Genomic DNA, 26,926 nt, shown 5'->3' with positions numbered 1-26,926 from the left:
CTGGCGCTGACAACAAAATCCAGGAATCTAGGGAACTCAAAGCATGACTGCAACGATACTGTAAAAGTGTACCTTGGCATCTTCTGTGGAAAACGACATGCAGTTTGCCTATCGCTCTACATCAAACAGATTTATTTGATTAGGGGTTTAATATGTATATTTAAATTTATGAATGTGGATCATTGACTTATGTATGAATTGGTAAGTTTCATCCAATGAGCCCCCACAAAAGTGCATGACATATTCTATGAAACACTTAAAAATAATTGTAGTTGCATGTGAAGTGCAATATTGGCAAACTTTTTTATGCACTTTGAAAATCAGTGTTGGTAATAAAGCAACACCAACAGTGTAATATCGTGTTATAGTTAAATTTACACTTAGGTTACTCATTAATTATTAATAATTCTCTAAAATTTAAGAGTTTCATGTACTGACAGGGAAATTATATCACAGTTTATCATGCTTGCATTTTGTCTTATTTAATTATGTGCGCTTTAGTGAGCAACAGCTTTGACATATGGTAATCTGGTCCTAGATAAATGCACCTGAAGTAACACGCTTAGATTTAGATAGCTAGTTCATGAATGTTGAACGGTCAAGTGAGGCAGGCTTTGAGAAAACAGGCTTTCTGCTCTATCTGCAGCATATATTGCGAAAACATTGTAGCTTCAGTCTGTCAGTTCACATCTTTGGACTTTTGAGAGGCAGAATATTAAGCTGAGTGATTCTGATGGTAGAGCTACAGCAGGTGCTTCACGACGCTACTCAATCAAGCAAAAAGCTGCCTGGCCCACATTTGGCGTTACATTCTCTCACCTTAAGTGAAGAGGAATTTATTCGATCGAAATTCTGATGAAGTGTCCATGCGTAAACTGTCTTCTTGAAAGATAGCAATTTCTGCTCTAGTGCCCGCTCCTCTCTTGCGTTTGAGGGATCCAGCAAGGGGACAAATGACAACAACAATAACAACATAACAGTTAAAGCGGCATTTTTATGGCTTGGCCCGCAGGCAGGAGTGAGTCACTTCTTCATGCGCCAGGAGGTGGCACGGAGGCAAAGTGGACAGTGCTCAGCTGACTGCCATCTCCTCATTAAGGCACCGACCCCGTTCAGCGCTCCCCCACTCTGCCGCCCTCCTCCTCCAATGCCCCTGTATCATGTCAGGAACACTTACACGCTCCCCACCCATCCGAGCGCGTTAACATTCATGCCAGCCTCCCCCACGTGACCGCGGTCACGCTTCCGTGGACACACGCGGCTCGGCGTGTACCAGGAAAGAAAATGCAATCAGCTGAAAATTAAAGGTCACATCTCCAGTGCCAGACACTTCAGGAAAATGGGGGGTAATTGGTGACCGAGAGAGCTAATATTTTGGCGGGCCTTGAAAGGCGTGATGGGCTGAATATGAGCCGTGAGGTGGGTTATTAAAGTCTCTGAGGTTTTAATGTGTGGCTGGATGGAAGGTAAGGTGAGAAAGAGGGATGAGCTGGCAAAGGAAAATTAATAATGTAATTCATCAGATGCATCCGCTATTATCAAGATAATCCTGAGAAAAATGATGCTAAAGTTGACTTAGATTTTTGATGCGCTCCATTCTTTTATATAGCTTATGTGTAGCCTACTACTTTACACTTACCAGCAATTATAAAGATATTGGTTCATTTGTGTTTTTTTGATGTTATAGTAATAGTAAGGAGGATGAGAAGGATTATGATAGTGACAGATATAACTATAATGGTGGCATGCTTCTAAACTGTATTATCATTTTTGCAGATGATAATGATCATCACCGCATCTGATTTAGCTCATGGTGCATCAGACAAATGCAATTAAAATATTTTGTTTTCACAAAAAAGGTTGACTATAACATGACAATGAAAGCAGGCTGCACATGCCCGCAAACACCAGGGAAGCCACATTTCCGTGTTTGCAATGTTTAATATGATTCTTACCGAGTGTTCATATTTGGAGGATGCCGGAATTGACAATGGCAAAATAAGGCTAGTGATATTAAAACTGGTAAAAACCTTCCTATCAGGTTATGGCTACTGTTTTTGGCTAGACATGCTCTGGCCACAGGCAGCCACATTGGCTGCTGTGTTGGTTTACATTGGTACAAAACTAACCCATGTTTAATCTTCTTATCTCAGTCATTCTCAATATAGCAATATTTACTTTAATCGAGCTAAAGAGAATATATATCTCTCTTTCTCATCTCTTTCTCCCCCAGATCCTGTCACCGTAACAGTTAAAGCGGTGACTTTATGGCTGGGCTGTGCGCAGAGTGAGCTAGCTCTTTATGCAGGTTGGCGAGGTGGAGTCGTCTGATGAAGCTCATGCACATGGCCGGACACAGGGGCCTGCAGGAGCGCGGGTGGAAAATGACACGTCGTTATCCACTTGTATCCTCACAGAGCAGGGACTTGGAATTGGCCATATGTCTGGGTTTTCACCAATTAAGCCACCCTGGCCACTGGTAGGGTTTGTGTGTTGTCCCCGTTGGGGCTGCAACGCTTACTGTGATACGGGCTGTGACACGGACCATTGTCTAATGAAGAGTTTCTCAAACCTTGCCGTGGGGGCGCGCCGAGTAAACCGCCTTTTCCCCCAACTGAGCTCTTTATTAGCTGGGCTTGATTGAGCCGTTGATTGGGAACTGATCAAGGTTTGACATCACTCGACAGGAATCTGCAGTTGCTCCTTTTCAAGAGAAAAGTGCAGTTGGTGGGGATGTTTGTTCTTGCAAAGAGACACAAACATAGGTTATTTATTTATCTGAGGTCATCAATTTCACCCTGTGAAGCATCGGTTTGGACGTTGGGTAAAACACTGCTGTTATCATTCACATAAATGCTGCATTACGGTTGTAGTGAGTTCATTATATTCTCTCAAAATCAAGGGGGAAATGCCCCTCCCAACGCCCCCCTAAAGCTAAACCCATGCATATGCATGTTGATAAACTTATACATTAGCCTTCATTTTACTTGATTAAGGTGAGAAATACTTGTGATGAGCCATATTTTCAGATTCAGGCACACCACTGTGACAGCAAACCTAAAGTGAGGCTGAGTGAGAAACACAGGAATGATTAGGCACTTGGGGCTCTGACGTTGGCTGCCCGCTTGCACTCTCCAGTTCAATATGGTGTGCCAGTGATGTTGAAGACAATTTCAATAAAAAAAATCTCATAATTAAGTGCATCTGGGAATCCCAAAAAGGACCCAACACTCAGTGCTGTATATGGGTTGTGCCACACAAACCTATAACTTTGCAGATGGCATGGCTGCTATCCCAATGCGTTTGAAAAGTTTATGTTGTAGTGGTAATGCAGCCCCAAATACTGATTGTCTACAGTGTACTTTGTGATGTTTATCAATGAAGTACTGTTTTTCAAGTTACCAAAACTCCCACATATATTAATCTGTTTCAATGAACCACAACCCCGGGAAACACATACCAATAACATTGTTATAACGTAATTAACCTCTAACAGTAGGTTAGACTACCTTGTTTCTCCAAGATAATTACGGACATTAATTCTAATTGAACCGTGATTTCTTATTCACTGCCTATCAATCACACCGCTAGTTCATGGTGTCAAAATGCTTTTAACATGGACTTTGAAGTTTATGAAATTATAATAATGATCAAAGCTGTCTACTGGAAAAAAAGGAATTCCATTTAATATTAAATGAAAAAATGTTTTCATTTTAACCAACCTGGTTCAGCGAAGCCAGCACATTAAGACACATGGCAAAAACAGGACTATTTTAATATTTAATCAAAATATTTTCTTTTTATTCAAAGCATTTGCAGTGAAAAATTCTTGAACTAGCCTACTGTCTGCGGAGTACATACCTTACATATGCCTAACCGGACAATAGACCTGACAATAAAGTTGATTGTTTTCTTTTAATTACACACACCAAAGATAACCATGCATTGAATTTTATAGACATCAAACTGACACTCGGTGCTTCCCCACAGCCAATTACATCAGCCTGGTTGCTTCTTCCCCCTGAAAACATCCAGCTGGATTCACTGCACGCACCAGTAGGGACCTGGCCTGCTTGTGCGTATGGAGCAATTTTGGCATAGTCAACTCAACAGCGAAAGGAGCTGATAAAATATATATGATCTCCCTCAAACATGAATTGTTCCATCCTAGAATTCCTTTCCAGGCTGAATCCTGTCTGATATATTCCAAAGTTAGCTGCAGAGACCGCAAACTTTATTGTTCTAAACTGTGGGCTGTCATTTTTGTACTGTTCATGCTATGTTTCATGGGGGGCTCTCAAGATACGCTTGCTGCTTAGAAAACAATTAGATTATCATTAAATTCCAGAAGTAAAAGCAGGACAGATAAACAACTCAAGTCAGAGTGTAATCTGTGACTGTGATGCAAGATACTGTACCTATGATGTAGATGTCAAAATCCTCAAAATAACATGCATACGTTTAGATTACGAAATGTAAAACAATTAAATGTCTGGATCTTGGTTTTATTTCTGTTTGATTTCTATAAGACTTGCGTGACTTTATCGGTGATTTCATTTCAGTTGTGTTTTAACGCATGTTGGTATGCAGAGAAGAAGTATGGTTTGCTGGGGGTATATGGTTAAGTAGTTCACATTGTGTGTATAGACTGCACACTGCCATCACAAACAAGATAATTAACTACTGCAGTGGACTGGACAGAGCAGCTGTGTCTGTCAGGTAACTGAGCTGAGATTTCATAGGTGTGAACTCTAAAGGCAGCTGATGCCAAGGCAAGAAGTGTTTGCAACCAACCTGAGGTGCAAGCCATGCATGAAGGTCATTTCAGCAGCTATTGTTGTATACAGTATATTTGCCTAACTTTTCATGGGAAGACGCAAGCCCAACTCACCACAATCTTAGAACTGACAGCATGCTGGCAATATATGCCCCACAGGACAAAGCCAAACATTCAACCTTTGTATTGATTCATTTTTTCCTTGAAATTTACATTTTTAATATAAAATACATTGTTTAACTTCAGTGCTTACTTGTGTTATCGAAAATATACTCATTGTGCAAATTGATTTATAGACAGATAAATATATTGATAATGAACAGGCAGGTTTGAAATAAGTAGTTTGCTAATTAACTACTCCATATTATATGTTCCATTAAGCAGCATTGTGAACTTCTTTGGAAGCATATGCAAAAATATGGTTTGGCTCTCAGTGGCCCTCAATAAGATCAACAGTGACCTCTTTCTTTCAAAATGGGAATAACGTGATTGGAGGATGGGTGCTCCATCCATCCCGTTTAGGGCTATCTATGTGATTAAACTGTAGAACCGAGACATTTCAGTAATTCCTGTGGAATGTGGGGCTGTATTTTCTTATGTGATGGTACAATAGAGTATCAGCTTTCAAAGTCACCCCATTTACAGTCCTTGAGCCATACAGTTGTAGTCTATCAAAGGGCTATCATCAATCATAATACCTGTCACCATGATGTTTTGTTCAATGCACTCATGTTGATTTCATGATATTAAAGCCTGTCACCGTCATATGATTGTGACTGGTATGTTTTCTAGCAAAGTGTGAGGACAACTCTGTCACTCTGGTCCAATGATTCACACTCACGCATCACACATATCACATTTTGTGATTTTTATTAGGCCAGTCATGTTTTAAAGTCTAGGTGAGCACTCTCTTTCTTGAACACGACTTCGAGAGGAAGATTCCTGCCGCTTAGGTTTGCAAACACTGAAACGCTGAAAGTGATGTTTCCTAAATTGGTGAGGGTTCACTTTTTCCCATCTGTCCTAATGCGCTCCCAGGCATCGCTTGTCAGAGTCACGCTGAGCACACCAGACAGGGGAGCATCAACAGTACAATGTATGCGAGTTCTGCAAGGCTGGCGGGGGTCTCTGCCCTGTGGCACCGGTAAGCTGAGCTCCGATTGGGAGCCAGGCTGGCGCGGACTGTTAAGGGTCTGCTGGGCTGGTTTAATAAGGGAGGCCTCATATGAGTTTAAAAACCTGCCATCGGTGATGATGCCAGTCTGTCAAAAGAGGAAAATTCATATTTTTTTTTACCTGATCCAAAGAGCAATAGTGTGCACATTTTCCCCACCTTGTCAATCAGCTGTATTATTATATTTCAGCTTTCAAATAGCTACTTTTTAGTTGTGGGCAGCATGCAAGTGTTGTAAATGACATTCCAGTGTGTGTTCCATATTTTATTCATTTGAACCCCCACCCCAGCCTATCTCCCCCCTCTTTAAAGACCAGGATAGAAGCCTTCCCTTTGTAAGTTATACATAAATACACCAGCGAGCTACTATAACAACAGTAGAGCTTCTAATTGCCTTTTTTCAAATGCACTCTGCACTTAGTACCCGCATCTGACTATGTGGGCATGCAATAAACAACTGATTGCAGTCTGTTATCCAGGCTGTAAGAACTTTTGTGACACCACACAAACTGTCACAAATGAGAATATTTGTGGAAATTTTATTTTGTATAGCTTACAGGAGTGGGTGGGATTTTATCAGGCGCTGGCTAAGGTTAATGCCCAGAGGTTCTTCATACAGTGTTTAAATCAATAATCACTGACACCACTAAAAGCACATCAACTGTCTCCATCTTGAACCCAGTATGGAATAACAAAGGGAAGTTATTCAAATGGATCAGAGTGAATTGTTTTTTTTTTTCTTGTTACATGTGTGTTGGTCTACAGAAAAAAAAAAGAAAAAAAGAAAACTGCCACCGTCTTTTAATAATCACAGCATTCAAACCGCATTAAGATGAATTCATAATCCTTACTGCCACTGGTGCCCAAAAGCCATTTTTTTCCTTTGTGTTTATTTATTGTTATTTTCTGAGTTGGTTGTGATATCCGTTGTTATTTTAGATTGAAACAGTCGTTCAAAACTGAGACTGCAGCCAAAGCATTTCTGAAGTATATCCAATAATGCTATTGATATTAATCTTCAAGGAAGCAAGAACTGTTAAAAAACGAACAAGAGAGAGCCTGTCACCTTGGGCACACAGGGCATATGTGACAGGCATAGAATGAACCCGAGTAGGGCTGGGGGAGGGGGGGGGGCTGTCATGTTCATGAATATTATAATGGTGATGGTCTATTCCATAGGTTCCGTGCCTCACATGGCTCGGCTCACGGGTGCATCGACATGACAAGAGCGTAATGACATTCTATTTGGCTCATCACAAATGCCGAGAAAAGGCTGGCAAAATCTGGCACCGCTAGTGAGCCATTAACCTTTTGTCTGCACATCATTAAATGATCCTATTTCCAGCAGCTCTGAGTCTTGGACTGATTTAGAAAGGGTTTAATGAGCTCGGTGATATTCAAGCTGAAGTAATCCGCAGCTCAGGAACAGATGTTAGGTGTCCATTTGAACAAGGCACTTTACTTCTACTGTGCATGTATAAAAAATCCATCTTTAAAAGAGGTTTATAATGGAAGTGAGCGTATACTGTTTACTTCCAAGTGCCCCGTTATAAGGACAAAAACAAGCAAAAACAACGAAATAATGTAATGAATGTTCAGTCTCTGTAAACTGGAGTCATTTGCTAATCCTTAGTTTTGTGGTCACTTAGTTGTCAGAGGAACTGTCACATATTTGATAGCCACGTGAACATTTTATGCTGAGATTTATCTAAATGGAATGTTAGCCACACCGTAGGTTATTGCACCATGAAAAAGGCAAGTTTTTATGGCAACCCTAATAAAACTATGGCAAAGTTTTATTATGGTTAAATGTTCTTCAATAGGAAACATAGAAAGCCAACATTATTTTTAGAATTAATTGAAAAGTGAAATGTGATTGTCATGTCTATTCACTTTGTACTGTAAATCAAGGCACATCATTTACAGAATGTTTCCTGCTGCCGGCTACATTTTTCATTTGGAGTGCCTTTTTTCTGACATGCTAACTGCTCTTTATGCTTGTGTGTGTACTTGTAGCAGGCTAATTCACTCTGAGTTTGGAGATGATTTCAACATTGTTATGATTTGCTGAAGTGCTATGGCTGAGAGCATGCCAGAAGGCAAAGCATTAAAGTACATCTTTTGCAAATGTGACACCACACCACTACCTTTATCCCACTACTACAAGGATAGAGACAATTGCAATATAGACTACTTTATGAGTTCATATGAGTTAAGGGTATTGTAGTTCCCAACTCAATTTCACTTTCGTTGAGAGTTCAGCTCCAACTGGAAACTTACTTCAAGCCTTTGTATCTCCTCAAAGCCGTGCTTGTTAGCCAATATTCCATATGCTTCCCCAAACCCAGATCGATCTTCACAATGTGACAATGCTGAGATAAGCAAGTGTTCATTTTGTAGCATGAAATGCTACTGATTTCTGTGCTTAGTATATTTATACAGATGCATACCCCAAATTCCACTTTATCTTTTTTCCTCTTGTTCAACTCAACTACTCGTGAACGCCAACTGAACGTGAGGTTCCCCCGCCGTGACAACCTCTCCACCTGTGTGGGTCAATCCTCCGATGCACACACAAGCCAAAGCCACTACTTTTCACACTACAAGTTCCATGTGCAGTAGGAGAGAGACACTGCGCAGAGGGCAAGGCAGATCCCCATCACACTATCCAAGTAACTTGCAGGTGCCTTAGAAAGTCGCAGGATAACCCAGAACGACCCACCCGAACCTCTCCCAGGCAGAGTGAAGCCAATTTGTTCCACCGCTGTGGGCTCCTGCTCTTTGTCAGCAGGTAACGTTAGACCAAACCCCAGCTACAGAGCTCAGCCCGCACTAAGAATAAACGTCTTTACCTTGTGAACCACTCTGGAGTTCATTATTATCAAGTTTTTTCTTCGGTGCATTTTGTACTTCTAAACATGACGATGAAACAACAGATTGAAGAGGAAAAAATAATTTATTATCCAGATGAAGAATCAACTACAGACAAGGTGGACAGAAACAGTGCTTCAGTGGTGATGCTTCTGCTGGAACTGCAGGCCACAGTAACCGCATGTGCCCGTTTTGGTCTCTTTATCCTAAACACAGTAAAGAAAATGCATAAGTTAATGAATTTCAGCCAAATTATATATATATGCCATTACTGACTGAACACACCTTAAGAAAGAGGTGGCTATAGTAGCCATTACTAATACACACCACATCATTCATTTCCATTCTAGAATAGAAAGCAATGGTTTTATTGTTGACATTTGTATTGTGGCATCAGGGGAAAACATACAGCAGCCACAGTGCAACTCTTTACATTTTAAATAGGCTCTACTATACACAGAATCTGATAATGTTCAATGTGCCCCACATATTTTACAATTCAGGGTATACTTTCTGTTTTTATAGAGCTGAATGGCCACGCAATTCTGGCAAATCAATTTTAATGGGAAAAAACAACAAAGACATTTTAAATATTGGTGAAATAAAGTCGCTACGGTCCTCTTCCTTTGGTTTATTCATATAACATTAAAGACATGTTCTTATAAAAAGGTGGGCACACAACATAATGCCTGCTTACACACTTCTATATGTGATGGTCACATCTCATGTAATGCAGTGTCCTTCACCTATAATTGCCTAGCTCCTTTAGACGTATAATTATGCACATCATCCTCAATGACAGCTGTTTCATTAATTTATACTCCAATTAATTTCTTAGATGACACCACTATTTACATGCTGGGTATACAAATATCCAGGGTGGCCAATATTACACATCTATAGAGCCAGATACTAAACTGTGCAAGGAAACTAATACACAGCAGTAAATTCTACAGCACATTTCATGAAAGCTTTACTACCAGATTGATGTAGACTTTGGGATGACCGAGAGCTCCTCCACCTCCATCACATGACACTATCCTGGTCTCCACAGTGCTCACTGGCTCCTCCGCCACCATCTTAATGGCAAAGTTCTCATTCACCTGCAATCAATTGGTCATTCGTCAGAACTACAAAATTACAAGTATCTTGGACTCATGCAAACTGCTACCCATCTGCAACAGCATTAGAATGAATCACTTACAACTAGATGGAACATGTGTCCAATACCTCGTTTCCTAAACCAAGCATATACTTCATCATGTAGTTAGCCAGCTAGGTCAAACATAAACATAAACAAAACACTTCACGTTACCTCTTTTGGTCTGTTCACAAATCTCATTCTCCTCACGTCTTGTTCGTCGTACACCTGCAACGAAGGACAGTATTTATTTAGATTGCTAGTTCGTTCTCAGGGCAAAATATAGTTAGCTGGCTATCTCGCTGGTCAGTTCTGCAATAGGTCACTCCATTCGAATTGATACTCGACTTCCAAAGCCAATTCATGACAACCTTGGATGGATCACCATCATTATATGCATTCTGATTGTCATTTTACGTTTACATGCGTTATTAAGAAAAAAAGAGTTTATTAGTGTTTCCCGTTACTGTAGCTGGCTGGCTAACTAGCTAAACTAGCAACATAACATGGCCTTACGACCTGCAAGTGCGACAGAGCATTTTTCTAACTGATCTGCATATCGTTTACCTGTCCGGTGTGCGTGATCTTCTCACCGGTACTAGACACCTGAGCACCATACTGATGAACAGAAACTGACAACAACCTCAGTGGTGCCAGAAGTGTCCTCGCATTTTTACCGAAGGACAGCAGCCTACCGGCGGGGGCGGCCATTTTTTTCTGAAATCGTAAACCCAGCGTGCATTGCAAAAGACTCCCTTTGACAACAGATTAAACGGCTTCTGGGTCCTAGTGCCTCCATTGTGCCTCCATTTCCCGATGAAGTTAATTAGTAAACCTCCTTCACCACCTTACGCTATTATCAACATTTAAATGTATCTTAACCTACACGATGAAACAGCCACTCAAAATAAGTATTAAAACCATGTAGGTGTATTTTATACTATGAATAAGTGACCGTTATGGACAGGGCCGTACGCGCAAGCACCAGGACCCAGCGGAACGCTTACGTAGCGACGTCGGTGACATTCAAAGGCACCATATGCAGGCTGGAAGCAAGAACGGTTGAATTTTGTCCGTTTTGAAACATTTACGGGTTGTTAGCAAGGTACTCGTCTCGTAATCTTGTGTACTAAATTATCCTCCCAAGGTCTGTGTGAATTTATGTACATTCGACCAGATGTTCTGAAGTGGGTGTTATAACAAGCTAGTAGGCGACACAACTAAGAGGGAAGAATTGGGCCTAGACGTATGCAGATAGCAGGCTGCTACCTCGGCATAAGCTCACTTAACGTTGCTAGCGACTGTGCATTTGTGGCAAGGCTATTTGCTACTTATTTTCAGGTTAGCTTTGCAGTTCATTTAGTTAGATTGTGAATGGCGATCTTAATAAATATTAGTTAACATCTTAGTAGAAGTCAGAAGGGCAATGTTCCATTTTTTTCTGCGTAACATTAAATGGACAACTCGCTAGCAGCCTGGGCTATCACAATGTTTTCTGAGAAGCATCACATTTTATTTGCAGGTTGCGGTAAGAAATATAATGTAGATTTTCTGTTAGTGATTACGCCTTGCACATGTATATCACAGTCTTGTTTGTGCTCGCAGGTGAAGTCACAATGACATCCGTCTTACTGACTGGTTTGGTCAGCACCGTCACACGACAGCTTCGCCACCTGAGAATGTGTACGGCTGGCCATGCATCACCAGCCACAGGTGTATACAGGTGCCTGTCCTCCGTCATAACTACGCAGGCGAGAACGTTCCTGCCACCTGCAATTCACCAACAGACCTGCATGCCATTGCTTGGACAGTGCCACCAGCTTCCATGTGTACAGCCGTTTGCCGGAATGAAAACAAAGACTGCATTAAAAAGACGATGCAAGGACTGTTTCTTTGTGCGCCGAAGGGGACGGTTATTTGTTTTCTGCAAAACCAACCCGAGGCACAAGCAACGGCAAGGATGAACTGGGGGGAGAGATGTCTGTAATTCCGAAAACTGTGTCCTACATTTGATCAGGTTGTTGCACCCCAATAAAATATATCAGAAAGTACAATTTCATGTCTTATTTGCTTATAAAGCAACTTCTGACTATCTGATACGTTTGTGTGTGTGTGTGTGGGGGGGGACCATGTCCATGTATATAAAATGTTAAGACATGTCTGAGTATTTCCTTCTCGAGGTTAAAACCGTCTTGTGGTTCTAGCACAGTGTGAAATTAAGCAGCTAGAAAGTTGTTGAATTTTAATTATCTTACAGAGACAATTTGTCTTCTCTGGAGTTACATTATGAATGACGACAGTACACATCTGTTTTAGAACCATGCTATTAAATCCCTACTTCAGGTAAATGGATCATTATCCCACAGTAACAACATATGTTGGAGCATCTCGCCATTATTATTCACACATATATAATTGCTTTTAACCATGTGGCTTGTGTTGTAGATGTCTGAATTTTTATGCCAGCCAAAATGTAATCAGAAATGAAACTGATGGTGAGAATTAATTTCCTCCCCAAAACATACCAAAGACAAAAAACAGCACACTATTTTCTTCCAAAACAAATGTATTCTGGCAGTGCACACAGGACAAAGCTTCAGTCTCTGGAACATTGTCAGGGCAAATTTGCATCATAGACCCACTTGTAACAGTAGGTTTGAAGCACCTGAATGCAAATGTGTTTCTCAAATTATTAGGTCAGCGCATTTTATTCAAGAATAAAGGCTGAGCTGTTCTTAAGGCTGAAGTTTACATAAGTGAACTGAAACCAAGCCAAATCCACACAGTTTTGTTTAGATATAAATCAGAATCTATTTGCACAATTCAGTGATCCAAGGAGATTACCATAACACCAAAGGATAATGTTACCTGCAGGAGTGCTGTTCATTGAAAATAATCACCACTTAAATTTCTTTCCTTACATTTGCATGTTTGTGAAAATAAGAACAGTTCATCAGCACGGACAGATGGAGTCCCCAGTCACAGATTTTATTTATGAGTGCCAACATCAGTTTGAGTAAAGAACTGCTATTGTAGATTACAGCAGAGCATGTCTGCCTATTTAAATTAGAGAGCTAAGCTAGTGTAATGTGGAGCATGCACTCCATTGTGGGGATGAATTGTTCTGTGCCTTCAGCCTGTTCATTTCACTCTGTATGCCAGGGTAAATTGCCTGTTTTCCTCTGTTTAAATGACAGCTGAATGATACAATTCCAGAATGTCTCATAGGTTCTTTGAGACTTTAAGCTTATTATAAATAAAGCTTATTTTTAAATAATATGCTGTTGTTAATGTTTAATGTTAAACCTGATTAACATTTTATGTACACTCACCTAAACAAATAAAATGTATATATTCCTATTCTTCTCAGTCCTGGTATTGTTGATGTTGTGGTTATTATTGCTGTTAATGTGTTGATTATTTGAAAATGCTAGTGTCTTTGTTTTTTGTGTTTAAATAGCACCACCACATAGCAAAAAAAAAAAAGTAAATTTTGCAGTTGTATTGGATTCTCATCATGGTAGCTCTTTCACTTATACTGTATATAGAAAGGGTATTGACCACAAAATATGCTCAAAGAAAGGTTTGTGGATAGCTTCGTACTCAAATTCATGTTGTGCTCACTCACTGATACAGCGCATTGTAATGCATTTACCTTGGCGAGTACATGGAATGATGTGGTCTTGTTTAGTTATGCCAGATAGAATTGTGTGGGAAGAGGTGAGGGTATAGGAGAGTTCAATAACAATAGCGGGTAAGAGGTGGTAATGCATTAAATATTTATATGGGGCACACCTTTATAGGGTACAATTACATTTGTGAATAACAGTTTCTTTGGCAATGAAAGACTTGCTTTGCACAGAAAGTCCAAGCATCTTGCAAATAAAAGACCTTTGTGAATGAAACGTGAGCCCTGATGGCAGCACAGCATAAATACTTTAATAAACTGCCTTTTGTTCCCGGTACCACACATTTCCAAACGCATGAAATATAGATTCGTGTTTGTAATGGTCCTTCGTGCAGCAGTCTACGGGGACGGCGCTGTTCTCTGGATGAGACGAAGTACATTGGAAGGGTTTCTGTGGGGAATTGAGCGGTACAAAGAAAACACATTTAATGTGACACTCCTGTCCTGATGATCTCCCCGGTTATCTTTCTTTGAACGCCACATGAGCAAACCCGCATAAGTCTTTTGCACTGCTCGCTGAAGCAGGTCTTTCCTTTGCACAAGGAAAATAATCAGCAGTAGGGCTAAGAGTAGCATGATATGCAGATGCCAGTATTTACCGCAGAAAGATTGCCACTGCCAAATTGATGTTATTAACCAATAAAGCAGTGTTACCCACACGAAACCCCTCTTTCCCCAATCCCTCAACCCCACAAGAGCTTGAAAGATTATATAGAGACACTATTTGGATTCTGTCTATCATTTCTTAGGTAACTGATGAATATAATAGATTCAACCATTTCAATATGTTACATAAGATAATCTTACCTGACAGCTACATTTTGAAATAATGTCTATGAATACAGGGTTTTATTTGTTGTGCAGGGTCTTTAAATGAGGAGGAATTCACACTATTCTCTGTGAAACAAGACTTTGCCACAGTCATACTGTATGAAGAGTACTTACTCTTAGATATGTGCAACCATGACCACTCTTGGTTGGACTGGTCCAAATCGGAACATTTTGCAAAATATTCAGCCCACGAAAGCAATTCGGAAGTTATTACCCTATTACTCTGTCTCTGTAGATTTTCTAAAACATTTGAATGGCCCTCTTGATATTTATTCAACTTCTGCCGGGGCTTTGTAATTAAACATGAACATACGCTTTACCTCATTTCGTTTTCCTGCTTATATTCCATTCATTCAATGTAAACTGTGATTGCAAATTAAAAGACTTCAGATTAAAATCATCATGTTTACATCAACAATGGGAGTTCCCTCTAACACAGGCAGTATTGTCACCCACCCCAGACAGGCACAGATGAGAGGAATGTGACATAGCAAGTCCTGCTGCTATCAGGGACGCGCCTGGACTTTTTCACACGGAGGTGCTAACACACAGGATGGTTTCGCTCATGTCCATATCAGGCATTTAGGCAATCTCTGCATATTTCCTATCATGCATCATGAGCGGTCACCAGCTCTTTCATCACCTGACAAGACCTGTGAGCGAAAGAGAGTGAAGGAGCGATCTCCGCTCCAGACTGTTTTCTATCATTGTGGTTATAGTTAGCTGCAAAATTAATTCATTCCACCTGAACCGTTTTGCACCAAACCACATCTAAGCTGAATATGGAATTATGAACATGAAAATTGCTGAATTGGACTGATTGAAATGATGTACAAAAAAGAAGGAAAACCCCTTAGTTCAAATAAAGTGCACAATGCCATTAGATTTAACAGAGGCATAGGTCTAATCAAATTACTGTCTCTCAGGGAATGTTAGAGGCCATAAATACTTAGAGGGCTTAGATCGAGGTCCTGCTTTCAGTTCAGGGCAAATGCATCTACGATATCCCTCTGGTCATTAGAGCCCTTGCCATTTTTTTCCTCAGGTCTTAAGGAGTCTTGGTGCCCACTGGCTCTGCTTTCAACTCGCTGTGGGGCTATGAAACTTTTCAGAAGCTCTTAGGTGCAACATGACTGACAACAGGCCCTGGAGATGGGAAGGAAGTTAATGCGACTGCTGATATCTGGAGCTTTTAAAGATTGTGACGAGACCCCCGAGTGAGGGTGGCAATCCACACAGAGCAGGCTGATAGGGTCTCTATGGCGATAATCTCCTTATCCCCAGAGCGGTGTGTAAACCCTGGATCTGTCTGTCCTGACTCGCCACTGTCAGCAGAGGCACATGGGATGGACAACGGCACACTGAAACATTCCAACTGGCAGTATTAGAGCGTCTCAGCTGCCTCTGACAACGTCGACTGTGGAATTGCCTGAAAAACCGTCACCTTGCGCCATCTAGTGGAGAAAGTGATGCTGTGCCGGATATTCAGCTGACGTTTCTCCTAGGGCAAGAACCAAAAACAGTGGCTGCTTCTGTTAGTGTGGTAGAGAGGATGGTAATGTATATCTGTGGGTGCCCTGTTCCATCTGGTATCTTCACTGCAAAAACCAGGGAACAATAGTGACTGCTGTTTCTAAAAATTGCTTATAATGTACAGTGAGGGATCTGTATTATAACCTAAATATTTCAGTATTTGTTCCAATAGCAGACGATGTGGAATTGTAGGGGTTGGCTGTCTCTCAGATGTAAATACAGATAAAGTTGAAGCAAATATTACATATGTTTTTAAAATACAAATGCATTCAGAATACAAATGCATTTCCTATGCCTCTTCCACATACACAAACGACAATGGAAGTAATCTATAAAATTCTAATATTATTCTTATATGTAACAGATGCAGTAGTACTACCTTCCATCCATCCCCTATCCATCTGTACATACCTGTAAGCTGCAGATTTCATTAATGTAGTGGATTTTGTGAAGAACTTTGGCAAATTTTTTCAAAAATTTTGCCACAAATGCGCCACCCATTGTTAATAGTATGTATTGCACCAAGATTATGATTTTCAGTGTATTGCATTATTATTATTATTATTATTATTATTATTATATTGATCCTTAATAGAGCTGCTGGCAGCGCATTTCATTAATAGGTCTTAACTCATTTATTGAGTAGAAATTGACAGGACTGCATATGTTGATACTACTTTACAGCATTCTTGTCTCAAAAAGCTAGTTTTATAATTTGATTCTCTTAACATTCTTGAATGTATCGTATGGCCGTCAGCCACATAATGTTTTTGCATTTTCAACATGTGTTTTCAATAAATCCATCTGTAGATAAAATGAGAGAATTCAATCACATTGAGATCTTAATCATTGTCACCATGGATTCAATGTTTTACTATTTCAGAAATGACATGTATTTGCTTCATATATGTAAGGCATAATCCATATCATGCCATGTCATATGCATTAATTAATCACTGAAATCGAAGTCCCTTTCTTTCAATTGTCCATTAACACAAAAACTGCAGCTCTCTTTGAATCCCTTGTAATGGATAACCTGAGATTCCAAATAAGTATGGGTCAATAGGCCCCTCTTTATCTGGCTTTGTGGAGCTGAAGTGGGTCTGTGCTCACTGTCAGCTGCCACTGTGACCTGCCATCTCTGCGGAGCTGATAATCTCCTCTTGATCCCCCGCTGTCGTCTGTCTGTGGTTTACCTCACACCATCTCTGCCCTGGCTACTTGCCCCTGCTGTTAACCTTTGAAGAGCCGCTGTTGAGTGAGTTGGGGTGGGGATGGCGCATGCCTCTCTGCTCCCTCACCAGTTTATCTCCTCCCCCGATCACCCTGAGACTGTGATGAGAGTTAAAAAAAAAGTCTTGGAGTCCTGAACCCTCACAATTACAGGTGGTATCTGTAACTCTGAATGGTCTGTTTGTTTAACTTTGAGCGGGGAGACAAGTTTGTCCTTATTCACTGTAACAGTGGTACTGTAGGGGTGGTCCAACACCAAGCAAAACTTCTTAAATCTGTCATGTTAATATTTGTAGAGATTTATTAATTGCTAGTTACCAAGCTAACGTTTATGTGTAATAAAAATAATGGGCCTGTATTTTTTCCCCATTGGCTGAAATAGCATCACATGTACATCCTTATTGGTCGTACGCTTAAGAATATAAAAAGTACACATGTTTTAACACTCGGACTGTCATGTAGAGATGCTATTCAGTCAGGTAGTACTGGCTGTAGTGTTGTAGAAAGCAAACATGATTGGCAATGTGGTGGAGTGCTGATCTTGTAATCAGAGGGTTGCAGGTTTGAATGCACCTGTGGGGCACTGCAGCTGTATTCTTGAGCCAGGTATTCGACATAAAATATATATATTCAATATAAAATACATAAACAAATATATAGGTTGACATATAATAAGATTTCCCCTCTGAAACAGGGCACAAAGATCTCCAAAACTGAAAGAGAATTTTTGCTTTCCTAAAATTCCCAGTGCTTCCTGCCTTAAAATGTCACATGGGGTGATTTAATACTGACATTAGTTACAATCGATGAAGCAGAGCAAATGTTAAAACATGTTGCCCTGAGGCTATACTGAAATTGTACAAGAAAGGGGAAATGGTGTCTGTACTGAAAACATGCAGTGGGGCTCTGTTTCCATTGTGTCTTTAAATTGCATTTTCTTCCATTTTCATTTCAAGTGCTATTGACACTGAGGGTGGGGAAACACTTCACCGGCTCTTCTATACATTAGAAAATAGCACTTCCATTCCTGCCAGCCGCAAATGTCAAGACCTGATCCAGTCTGCCCAAAGGGGCGAGAATAGTTACAGTTCCACAAGTTCCAGAAAGATGTGGACATGTGACTGCTTTGACAAGTTATAATAACAAATGAAGACATTGATAACACATGTAGACACATGTACACACGTGCACACACACACACAACACACAGCACACACACACACACACACACACACGCACACACACACACACAAAGATGTGTATATACAAGTCGTAAAATTCTGAACACTGACACAAGGAACAATACAGAATTCATTGAAATATACTAAAGGTCAATTCAAGTTTTTTTTTACTGTAAAGGATGAGACAAAATAATAAATACAATACAATACAATATAATAATAAATAAAACAAAAAGATTCCACTTTCTGTAAAATGAATGTAAAATATATTTATGAAACTGCATTAGAATTTATGTGTTTTGGTAAAGCCAAAGGTAATTAATGTCTATTTAATTTGATGTTTTCCTTATGAACCTTGATGAAAAATCATAAAATCATTCATTTGTTTAAAATTGAGCAAGAGGGTGTGTGTGTTGTTGGGCTGTATATACCGAAACTGATTACACAAATTACTCTAGCAAATAACTTATGAACAACAATACCTTATTACTCATAGAAGATAATATTTAAAGGCCATGGAGTTATACAGAAAAACACTCATTTACAGCAACTAATTGACATTCCACTAGGTGTCAGGCTTTAGTCACAGCAACTGAAGTGACCACGTGAATCGGTTTTGCACAATAACGCCTGCAACCACAAGGTGGAACTAACCCACTGCAGTTGGGGTTCTACAGCATATCGTTCTCCCTTGGTTTGATGAAGGCATTACCAATCAAATGCAGAGACTGAACAATTGTCACTGTCCATGGTACAGTGAGCATGTCAAATCACATGATCCACTTCAAGGACCAAAAGCCAAGGACCAAATAAATGTGGATACTTGTAAAATGTAAATATTACCTTAAACTCTAAATGTGTAACCCCTTGTCTTGAGAAGAGGTTACACATCAAGCAGTCCTGACACCTACTTTAAGCACTGGTAAAGCAGTGATACATTCCTGCAACATTGCTGTGACATTACAACAGCGGGGCCACAGTGCTACAGTGTCACAGCAATGTAATGTGAGTGTATGTGTTACCTGGAATTGCGCCCTGGAAATTATGCGACATGCACCACATGCTTATAGCTGCTCCGGCACCATGAATAAAACATGCAGCTGCCGTCATCAGACATCAGGTGTCAGACGTCAGACTGCGGAGTATCAATTCCTTCCATCTAAAAAAAAGAAAAAAAAAACACTGTCACCTTGCCCACACTTCCAACTCATGTGACAAAAAGGAGTCTGGCCTCCTGTTGCATCTCCCGTAGAATTCCACATGTATACAGGGACTTCTACCAAGGAAAAAGATCATATATGCCAGTGTTTCTCAATCCTACTCCCGGAGGCCCACTGTCCTGCATATCTTTTATCTGTCCTTGCTCTACCTACCTGACTGAACTCATCAGTGGCACTTTTGATTAGCTGAGCACACCTGATTTATTCAAGAGCATGCACACTAATTTCAATCAGGTGTGTTTGGAGCAAGGATAGATAGAAAATATGCAGGACAGTGGGCCTCCAGGAGTAGGATTGAAAAACACTGATGATATGCTATGTTAAATTTGACATAGCTCTCAATGTGTGTGTGTAACAAGACACAAAGGTTGAGAGTTGCTCATCCTGTAGCTCTTCTGCTATTTTAAACACTGACTTTTTATTTTTAATAAATTTGGTAATATTTAATCACAATTGATTCCTTACTACTAACAGCTTCAGAATATGGGACAACCAGCTGCCTTTCAGGCCAATGCACACTCTTCCCCCCGCACAGCACAATGAACTCAGAGTGTAGCTGTAGCTCATTTATGACACATTTAATCATGGAAATAAATCTGGTTGGGTTTTATTGCACAGACTGTAAAGCACACCAACAGCCAAATCACAGATAAACATTCCTCATGCCAGGCTCTCAAATGTCACATCGATAAATGGCCTTCGCTTGCGCCCAGCATGGGCTAGCTCCTCCTCCTTAGCGAAACGAGCCGAGAGGTTGCACAAGTGACAGTCACACAGTGAATGCTATCAGTGAAGAGGCCACCTGGGGATTTCCTCCTGGGTCATATCATGAGCACTGCGTGTCTACAGTGCTTTCAGGAGAATTTGCAAGGCAAATGAAGGCAGAAAAATGGTCAGCATCAAACCATGCAAGCAATGTGTCCGCTCAGGCCAACAACCTCTATGGCAGTTGGCTCAACACAGCATTCCTGCATCATTCAGAATGAAACACAAGACAATTTTTTAGATATGTTTACCATATATAAAAATGAGTTATGTTTCATAACATAAGTAAAGACATGTAACAGGTGGGATAGAGAGATGATGACCAGAAACCACACATCATATATAAATCACAACATATATAAATAATGAAATTATTTACATAATTATATATTATAACATTCAGTTCTGTTTGTGTTTCACATCTTAAAATAATTCACGCAATAGAAAAATGCTACAGCCATGGCATATCTTTTTTGTACAGACCTGTACATGCAGGCATGAGGGAGATGAGGAAGATGCTTCCATGCATTGCATGGAAACTCCCCCCTGCGCATCATGGCCACGTGAATTCCCTTATGCGAGTAGAGGTCAACAATGAGGAAGTACAATAATACAGTACGTAAGTGGTTGCCATGGAAGCAGAGGCTAAGCAAAGAGCACATTTTCCTCTCTCATCCTCCCCCGCTTTAATGATTTTCTATTTTTGTGATAAACATTTTTTTTGAAGTGCTGTCAGCATTTGGGCATTGAGCAACGTAAGTGTTGATGCTTAGATTGATTGAATGTGTGGTATTGTTAGCACATGAACATACCAACAGCTTTTCTTGGAGCAGATACATGTCATACTTTACTTTGAAATATTGCATTTTATTTAATTCTGCACATGAATGTCAGTAAAAACAAAGCATGTTGATAAATCTATGGAGACATTTGGTTATCACCGTATCACCGTATATAATATACATGTGGTTTGCACTTTGATAACTACTGTCACAATCTGAACTATATCTAAAGTCAAAAACAGCCGCAACTTACAAAAACCTAGGAACACTGTGAATCTGTGAGACCTTACACGTGTGTCCGGAAAAATGGGGGTAATTGGTCTGCTAATTTTAAACAACAACATAGCTAAAATATAAGGTTGTTGCAGCTGCAGCATTGCAATGAAGTGTGAATACCAGGCATCGGTTTTAAATGAGAAGGTGAAATCCGGTCACGTGGAGTAGAGCTCTCCATTTGATTTATGTGTCCCCTGCCAGCAGCAGCGGCCATAAATGTGCACGTATGGTTTCAGGGGACTGTTACCTTCTCACTCTGTTCCTTAAACCATGCATTATCTGCTCCCAAAGCAGGGCATAAATGCCACGTTCACATGCACAAAAGCAGGGTCTCTGCGCCCCTCCAGGTAATACATCAGATGGGGGGAGAAACGAAATGCACTTCGGAGAGTGTGTGCTTGATTGGACCACAAAGGAGGCATTTGCTGTTGATGGCACTGCAGAACCTACAGTCCGTGTTTTGACTGAAGATGACACAGAGGAGGGATTATCTCTAGACATGTTTTTTTTTTTTTAAAGTATCCTCCGGGGCTAATTTTCTCAGGTAGTGCATGTGCTCACATCTAACTTAAGAAATGCAAATTGTCATAAGCGTGGTTCCCTGAGCACCATTGCGCTTTTTCAGGTCACCTCCTGGCTGGTCCACCATTTCAGGAAGCCCTCTTCACAGTTCTCTTCAGGAGAGAGATTTGCTTGAGGTGGTGGCTGAAGATTGCAGAAGAGTGTTTTGTGAGAGAAAAAAAGTCATCCGTCCATTACCACAGCAGGAGACCAATAAGTTACAATATTTACTTTTGTGACTTTGCATTTAATCAGCAATTCATCACATTCTTTCATTTCTTCACTTTTCATTTGGCAAGTACAGTACTGTTATTTGCATACCAAGAAAATCAAATAGATAAATCTCTTTTGTGCATAACTGCAATGTAGATTACTTAATAATCAGATATTGACAATGGCTATCAGCCACTGGACAGCATATTGTGTTTGTGCTAGAAATCAATTGCCTAGAGAGAATACTGAAACCAGGTATTCTTCCAAGCTCTGCATATGGTCCAACAACTCATGCTTTTTAGAAATGCTGAGAATGGACTTTATCAGGACTTGTAAACAAAAAAGAGTTTTGTCACCTTGAAAAATTAAATAAACCAAAGTCACACTGCATAATCATAATGTAACTGAAGATTTCTCAGGTTGTTATAAAGATGATTCCTTTTTTGGTTAGCTTCCTCCTTTACTAAAAGAGAAATCAATTGTGAGATGTAATGCAATATTGACTGACCAAATTGTTGAAAAAACGCATTACCCACATAAAGGTGTTATGTCAACATACAAACCCCAGGTCAATACCCATCTTGTTTGTACAAGTATCTCTGGCCAGATTATCTCACTGAAAAAAGCATGCTCTGGTGCTTCAGTGAGAATACGATTTGCTGTTTTTTTATTGGCTGCATTGATTTTCAGTCTCAGTCTCTGCAATACTGTCTTTAAGATTTAACTGATCTGTCTAGGATTAGAATGAGATGTGTATTCAGATGATATAAACTCAGATTTCTACAAAGTAAAAATATATAGTATATATTAAGAAAAAATCTTAAATTCTTAAAAGATATTTCATATTTCATTTTATAGTATCTTAGTTTCAACTTTTATAAGTAAATTATAATGACTACATCCTTTACACATTCAATGTAGTTAAATGTAAAGTCTTGCATGTGGGAAATAAGAACCTTAGACAAGACTACTTCATGGGCAGAAAAAAAATAGAATGTGCTCAATTTGAAAAAGACTTGGGAGTAATAATTGACCCAAGTTCAACAGGATCTAGGCAGTGTGCTGTAGCAGTAAAAAAAAAAAGCCAACAGGATGTTGGGATATATAGCAAAAAGTAATGATTATAAATCTAAAGTGGTTATATTGAAATTAGACAATACTTTAGTCAGACCTCACTTGGAATATTGTGTGCAGTTCTGTGCACTGCACTATAAGAAAAACGTTGAGGCTTTTGAAAAAGTTCAAAGAATGGCAACTAAATTAGTTCCTGGCATGAAATATAAAAGCTATGAGGAAAGACTCAAGTTACTTAACCTATTTAGACTTAGCGAGAGGAGACTTAGGGGTGATTTAATAGAGGTTTTTAAGTTCCTAAAAGGACTCAATAAGGTTAACTATAATACATTTTTAGATTGAGTTCAGCCTATAGAACAAGGGGACATAAATGGAAACTAGTGAAGAGCAAGTTCCGCACTGATATAAGGAAGTACTGTTTTACACAAAGTGTTATCAATACATGGAATAGGTTGCCAGGTCACGTAGTTGAGGCAGAGACCCTTGCTGTGTTCAAGTCCAGACTTGATGCAGTTTTGGAATCTCTTTAATTGTAATGGCGAGCTTAGTTGGGCCAAACGGCCTGCTCTCATCATAATATGTTCTTATGTTCTTTATCATTTGCACAGAGGTAATTTAAACTTAAACACTAGTCTTCCCCATAAGCCCTATTTATAAACTGACATTAGAATAATTTATGGGCTCCTGTTTCCTGTCCACATTACAAAGCACTTGACAAAGTTATTTCTACAGAGGGAACTGAAAAGCCAAAAAAACACATGCCAATGGGGGGATATCTGGAAGTGTATTCCCTGACCCCAGGAAGGTGGTCAAGAGACTCCTGGAAAACAATGGAAAAGGAAAGAAACGGTGGAAGAGAAACATCAGTGCTAGTACAGGAAAATATTCATCAGTTCTGCTGCACACTCCACTTCGTCTTGTGACAAGTAAATGGCAGCTGTTGCGTTTGCCAAATGGAGAAAAAAACTAGATAGACGTGGACCCTCCCACTTCAGACAACCTACTCATCGAAGTGTTAAAGCAGCTACAGTTTTCTACAAAATTATGAACGCAGAAATTCTTTAAGTATTTATAGATCTTTATAATTGCTTTACAACTACAGTATGACTCTGGTAATTGTATGTGATGTTATTAAGTCATACCTACTACAGAGTATGTCCTTTGCTGGCATAGCCCATGGTCTAGGCTCCAGGGAAATCATACTAGATAGGTTACAGGGCTAGAAATGTGTTGGTTTGTTCCCCCTCCGCAGGGCTGTCTGATAGCGGAGACACAAGTGAATCAAGACTTTTTCTGGATTGTAAGGATAACACTGAGCACAGGGGATGATGCTGCAGTGATATTCAATTCAACAACATTCAATATACCATCCTGCTACAGTCTGCACAGCTCTATATAAAGCTGCCTGTTGAAAGTGCAGATCCCCGATTTGTATTTCTCCGGCAGAGCTTGCCAGATACGTGAGGTCCACATCTGCCGCCAGTGGATTGCGAAGAATGCCTGCTTCAAAGCGCTTAAGTCATATTCCCCAGCTATCTCCTCCCCGGGCTGCATAAATTCAGCACATTTCCTCTGAAAGATATGCCGGTACAAATACCACTGCTGGGAATGAATCAGAGACAGGAGCGAGAATGAGTAAAAGGATCTCACTCCTGCATGTGAAGAAAAGCTTGAAGAACATTTAGCACGCAGATATCTCCTTCTAATATTCATAAATAGCAGACGACATCAGACCAAAAGCTGATAGATGTAAATCTCAGTTATTTCATCAATGATTTCTGCTACTTTATAGAATGACACGTGCTTGCAGTGAGTCAATGCTTTGCGATACACGCATATTTGATGGAGTAGAGTATTTATGCTACAGGCACTATTCCATTCAGATCTATCTGAAGTCAAGCTTCAGTGTTGGTCAATGTATTGCTTCAGTTTGTAATAAGATGGTAATTCATTCATTAAAGTCCACTGGTGCCCTTGACAGTGAATGGCCGGGTCCCAAACACCCCCCTCATTCATTATGTTTGACTCACTTTGAGAGTTGAAAGTGTCACCACTTCCATATTAAGGGCTGTTTCAATACCTTATAATGGAAATATGAGCAAGGTGAGGGGCTTATTTTGGTGTCAGCTGCCCCGCCCGTTCTAGCCAGTCTGCAAATACCCAGGCACTCAGAATCTTGCAATGTCAAAGACAAGACAGAAATGACACAGGAATAAAGGAATATACTTTGTCTAGAGGTTACTGAGTTATTAAATCGCTTACCATTGTCTACTGTGTTATTTGTGTAAGTTGTAATGCATGTACATGGTTTGGAAATGAATTTGTATAAAGATAGGTGCCGAAAGTGGCTGGCGGACAAGCTGCAGACAAAACCCATTTCCACTGTGGATAGACCTTGCTTGTTATGCAAACCCATCAGCCTTAAAATGCAATCATTTAAATGTAAATATCTGCAACCATAGGGGTCGATGAAGCCATCTGCAAGCTGATCTGGTGGAAGCAGCAAATCGCAGAGAAAGCTGCACTAGAATGCAAATGCTATAGCAGCTGCTGACTAAACAGTGAGCTGCAAATCTGTCTGCAAATGGAAAATGTTGCTCTTGGGCTGATGCCGCAAACTGGCAATGTAAAACAAACAAAAAAAAAAGTGTCCCAGACTTTTATACTTTTTGTCCCTCCCTGTCCCCTTCACCATTGTCAACTCAGGTGTGTCAACTCAGGAGTGGGGGCATGGGGGTCTAAATGGTTATAAGAAGCTGTTTATATCCAAGAATGCTGCATAACTGAAATGTTTGAATGTCCACACAACCAAAAACAACCATAAACAATTCAGACATAGTGTAAGGAATGTAGGCACAAATTAAAGGGCGGATCAAATGGCACAGGAAATAGCTGCCTTCTGAATGGAAAGGCACTTATCTCTGACCTCATTTTTGGCAGGACTTGAGAAGCACCCTTATGATAATTCATGTTATTTATTTGTTTTGTGCATCTAAAAAACATCTGATGACAGAAAGGGGGGAGTGTGTAGGAAAGCATTTTGAGCTTTCATAAAAATATGGTTGGTGGAGTAACTCCAATTTTTTTGAAGAATTATGATGGGAGTCCGCAGAATATCACAATCAACCATAAATTTGAATGTCTACTCTCCTTGGAATACTAATATCATTACTTACTTTTCCAAATTCACAAGAGTTGGTTGCCATTTTCAACATGAGAAGCACTTACTTTTTTCTTAAAAGACCTACAGATGACACTTACCCAAGGGGGAGAGATACTGGATGCAGATTATTTTGGTGATGCATAGATAGAGTGCAGGATAGAACACCAGACAAGATAAACACTGCATCTATTTATTTTATTCATGTTTGTGATCACCCTCATTGCTAGAAGCTGGAAAACAGACACAGTCTGATACTCAGGAAATGACATGTCAAAGAGAAATGAACTAGCTTTGAAATATAAAGTTGAAAAATCTTGTTTAATAATAAGACATACATACCATGTGAACATCCCCTAGCTAAATCAATCAGTTTTGAAATGCATTCGAATTTCACATATGCATTTGCATTTTATATTACTCTTCCTACAGATGAGTAACAAATT

General features: G+C 39.9%; 1 protein-coding gene across 1 annotated transcript; it reads right to left on the bottom strand.

Moving 5' to 3' along the window:
* Positions 1–8,921: 8,921 nt before the first annotated feature.
* Positions 8,922–10,685, bottom strand: ndufs6 (NADH:ubiquinone oxidoreductase subunit S6). The gene is made up of 4 exons (XM_036516276.1): positions 10,531–10,685; positions 10,138–10,191; positions 9,803–9,925; positions 8,922–9,028 (listed from the first exon to the last, which is right to left on the bottom strand). Exons 1-4 carry the CDS (start codon positions 10,672–10,674, stop codon positions 8,960–8,962), a joined length of 390 nt encoding a protein of 129 aa, XP_036372169.1. The 5' UTR covers positions 10,675–10,685; the 3' UTR covers positions 8,922–8,959.
* Between the last annotated feature and the right edge of the window lie 16,241 nt (positions 10,686–26,926).

The sequence above is a fragment of the Megalops cyprinoides genome, chromosome 21 (genome assembly GCF_013368585.1).
Source record: "Megalops cyprinoides isolate fMegCyp1 chromosome 21, fMegCyp1.pri, whole genome shotgun sequence".
NCBI classification, from domain to species: domain Eukaryota; kingdom Metazoa; phylum Chordata; class Actinopteri; order Elopiformes; family Megalopidae; genus Megalops; species Megalops cyprinoides.
The sequence above is the reverse complement of the archived record's forward strand: the minus strand, read 5'-3'. Positions and strand labels throughout refer to the sequence as shown.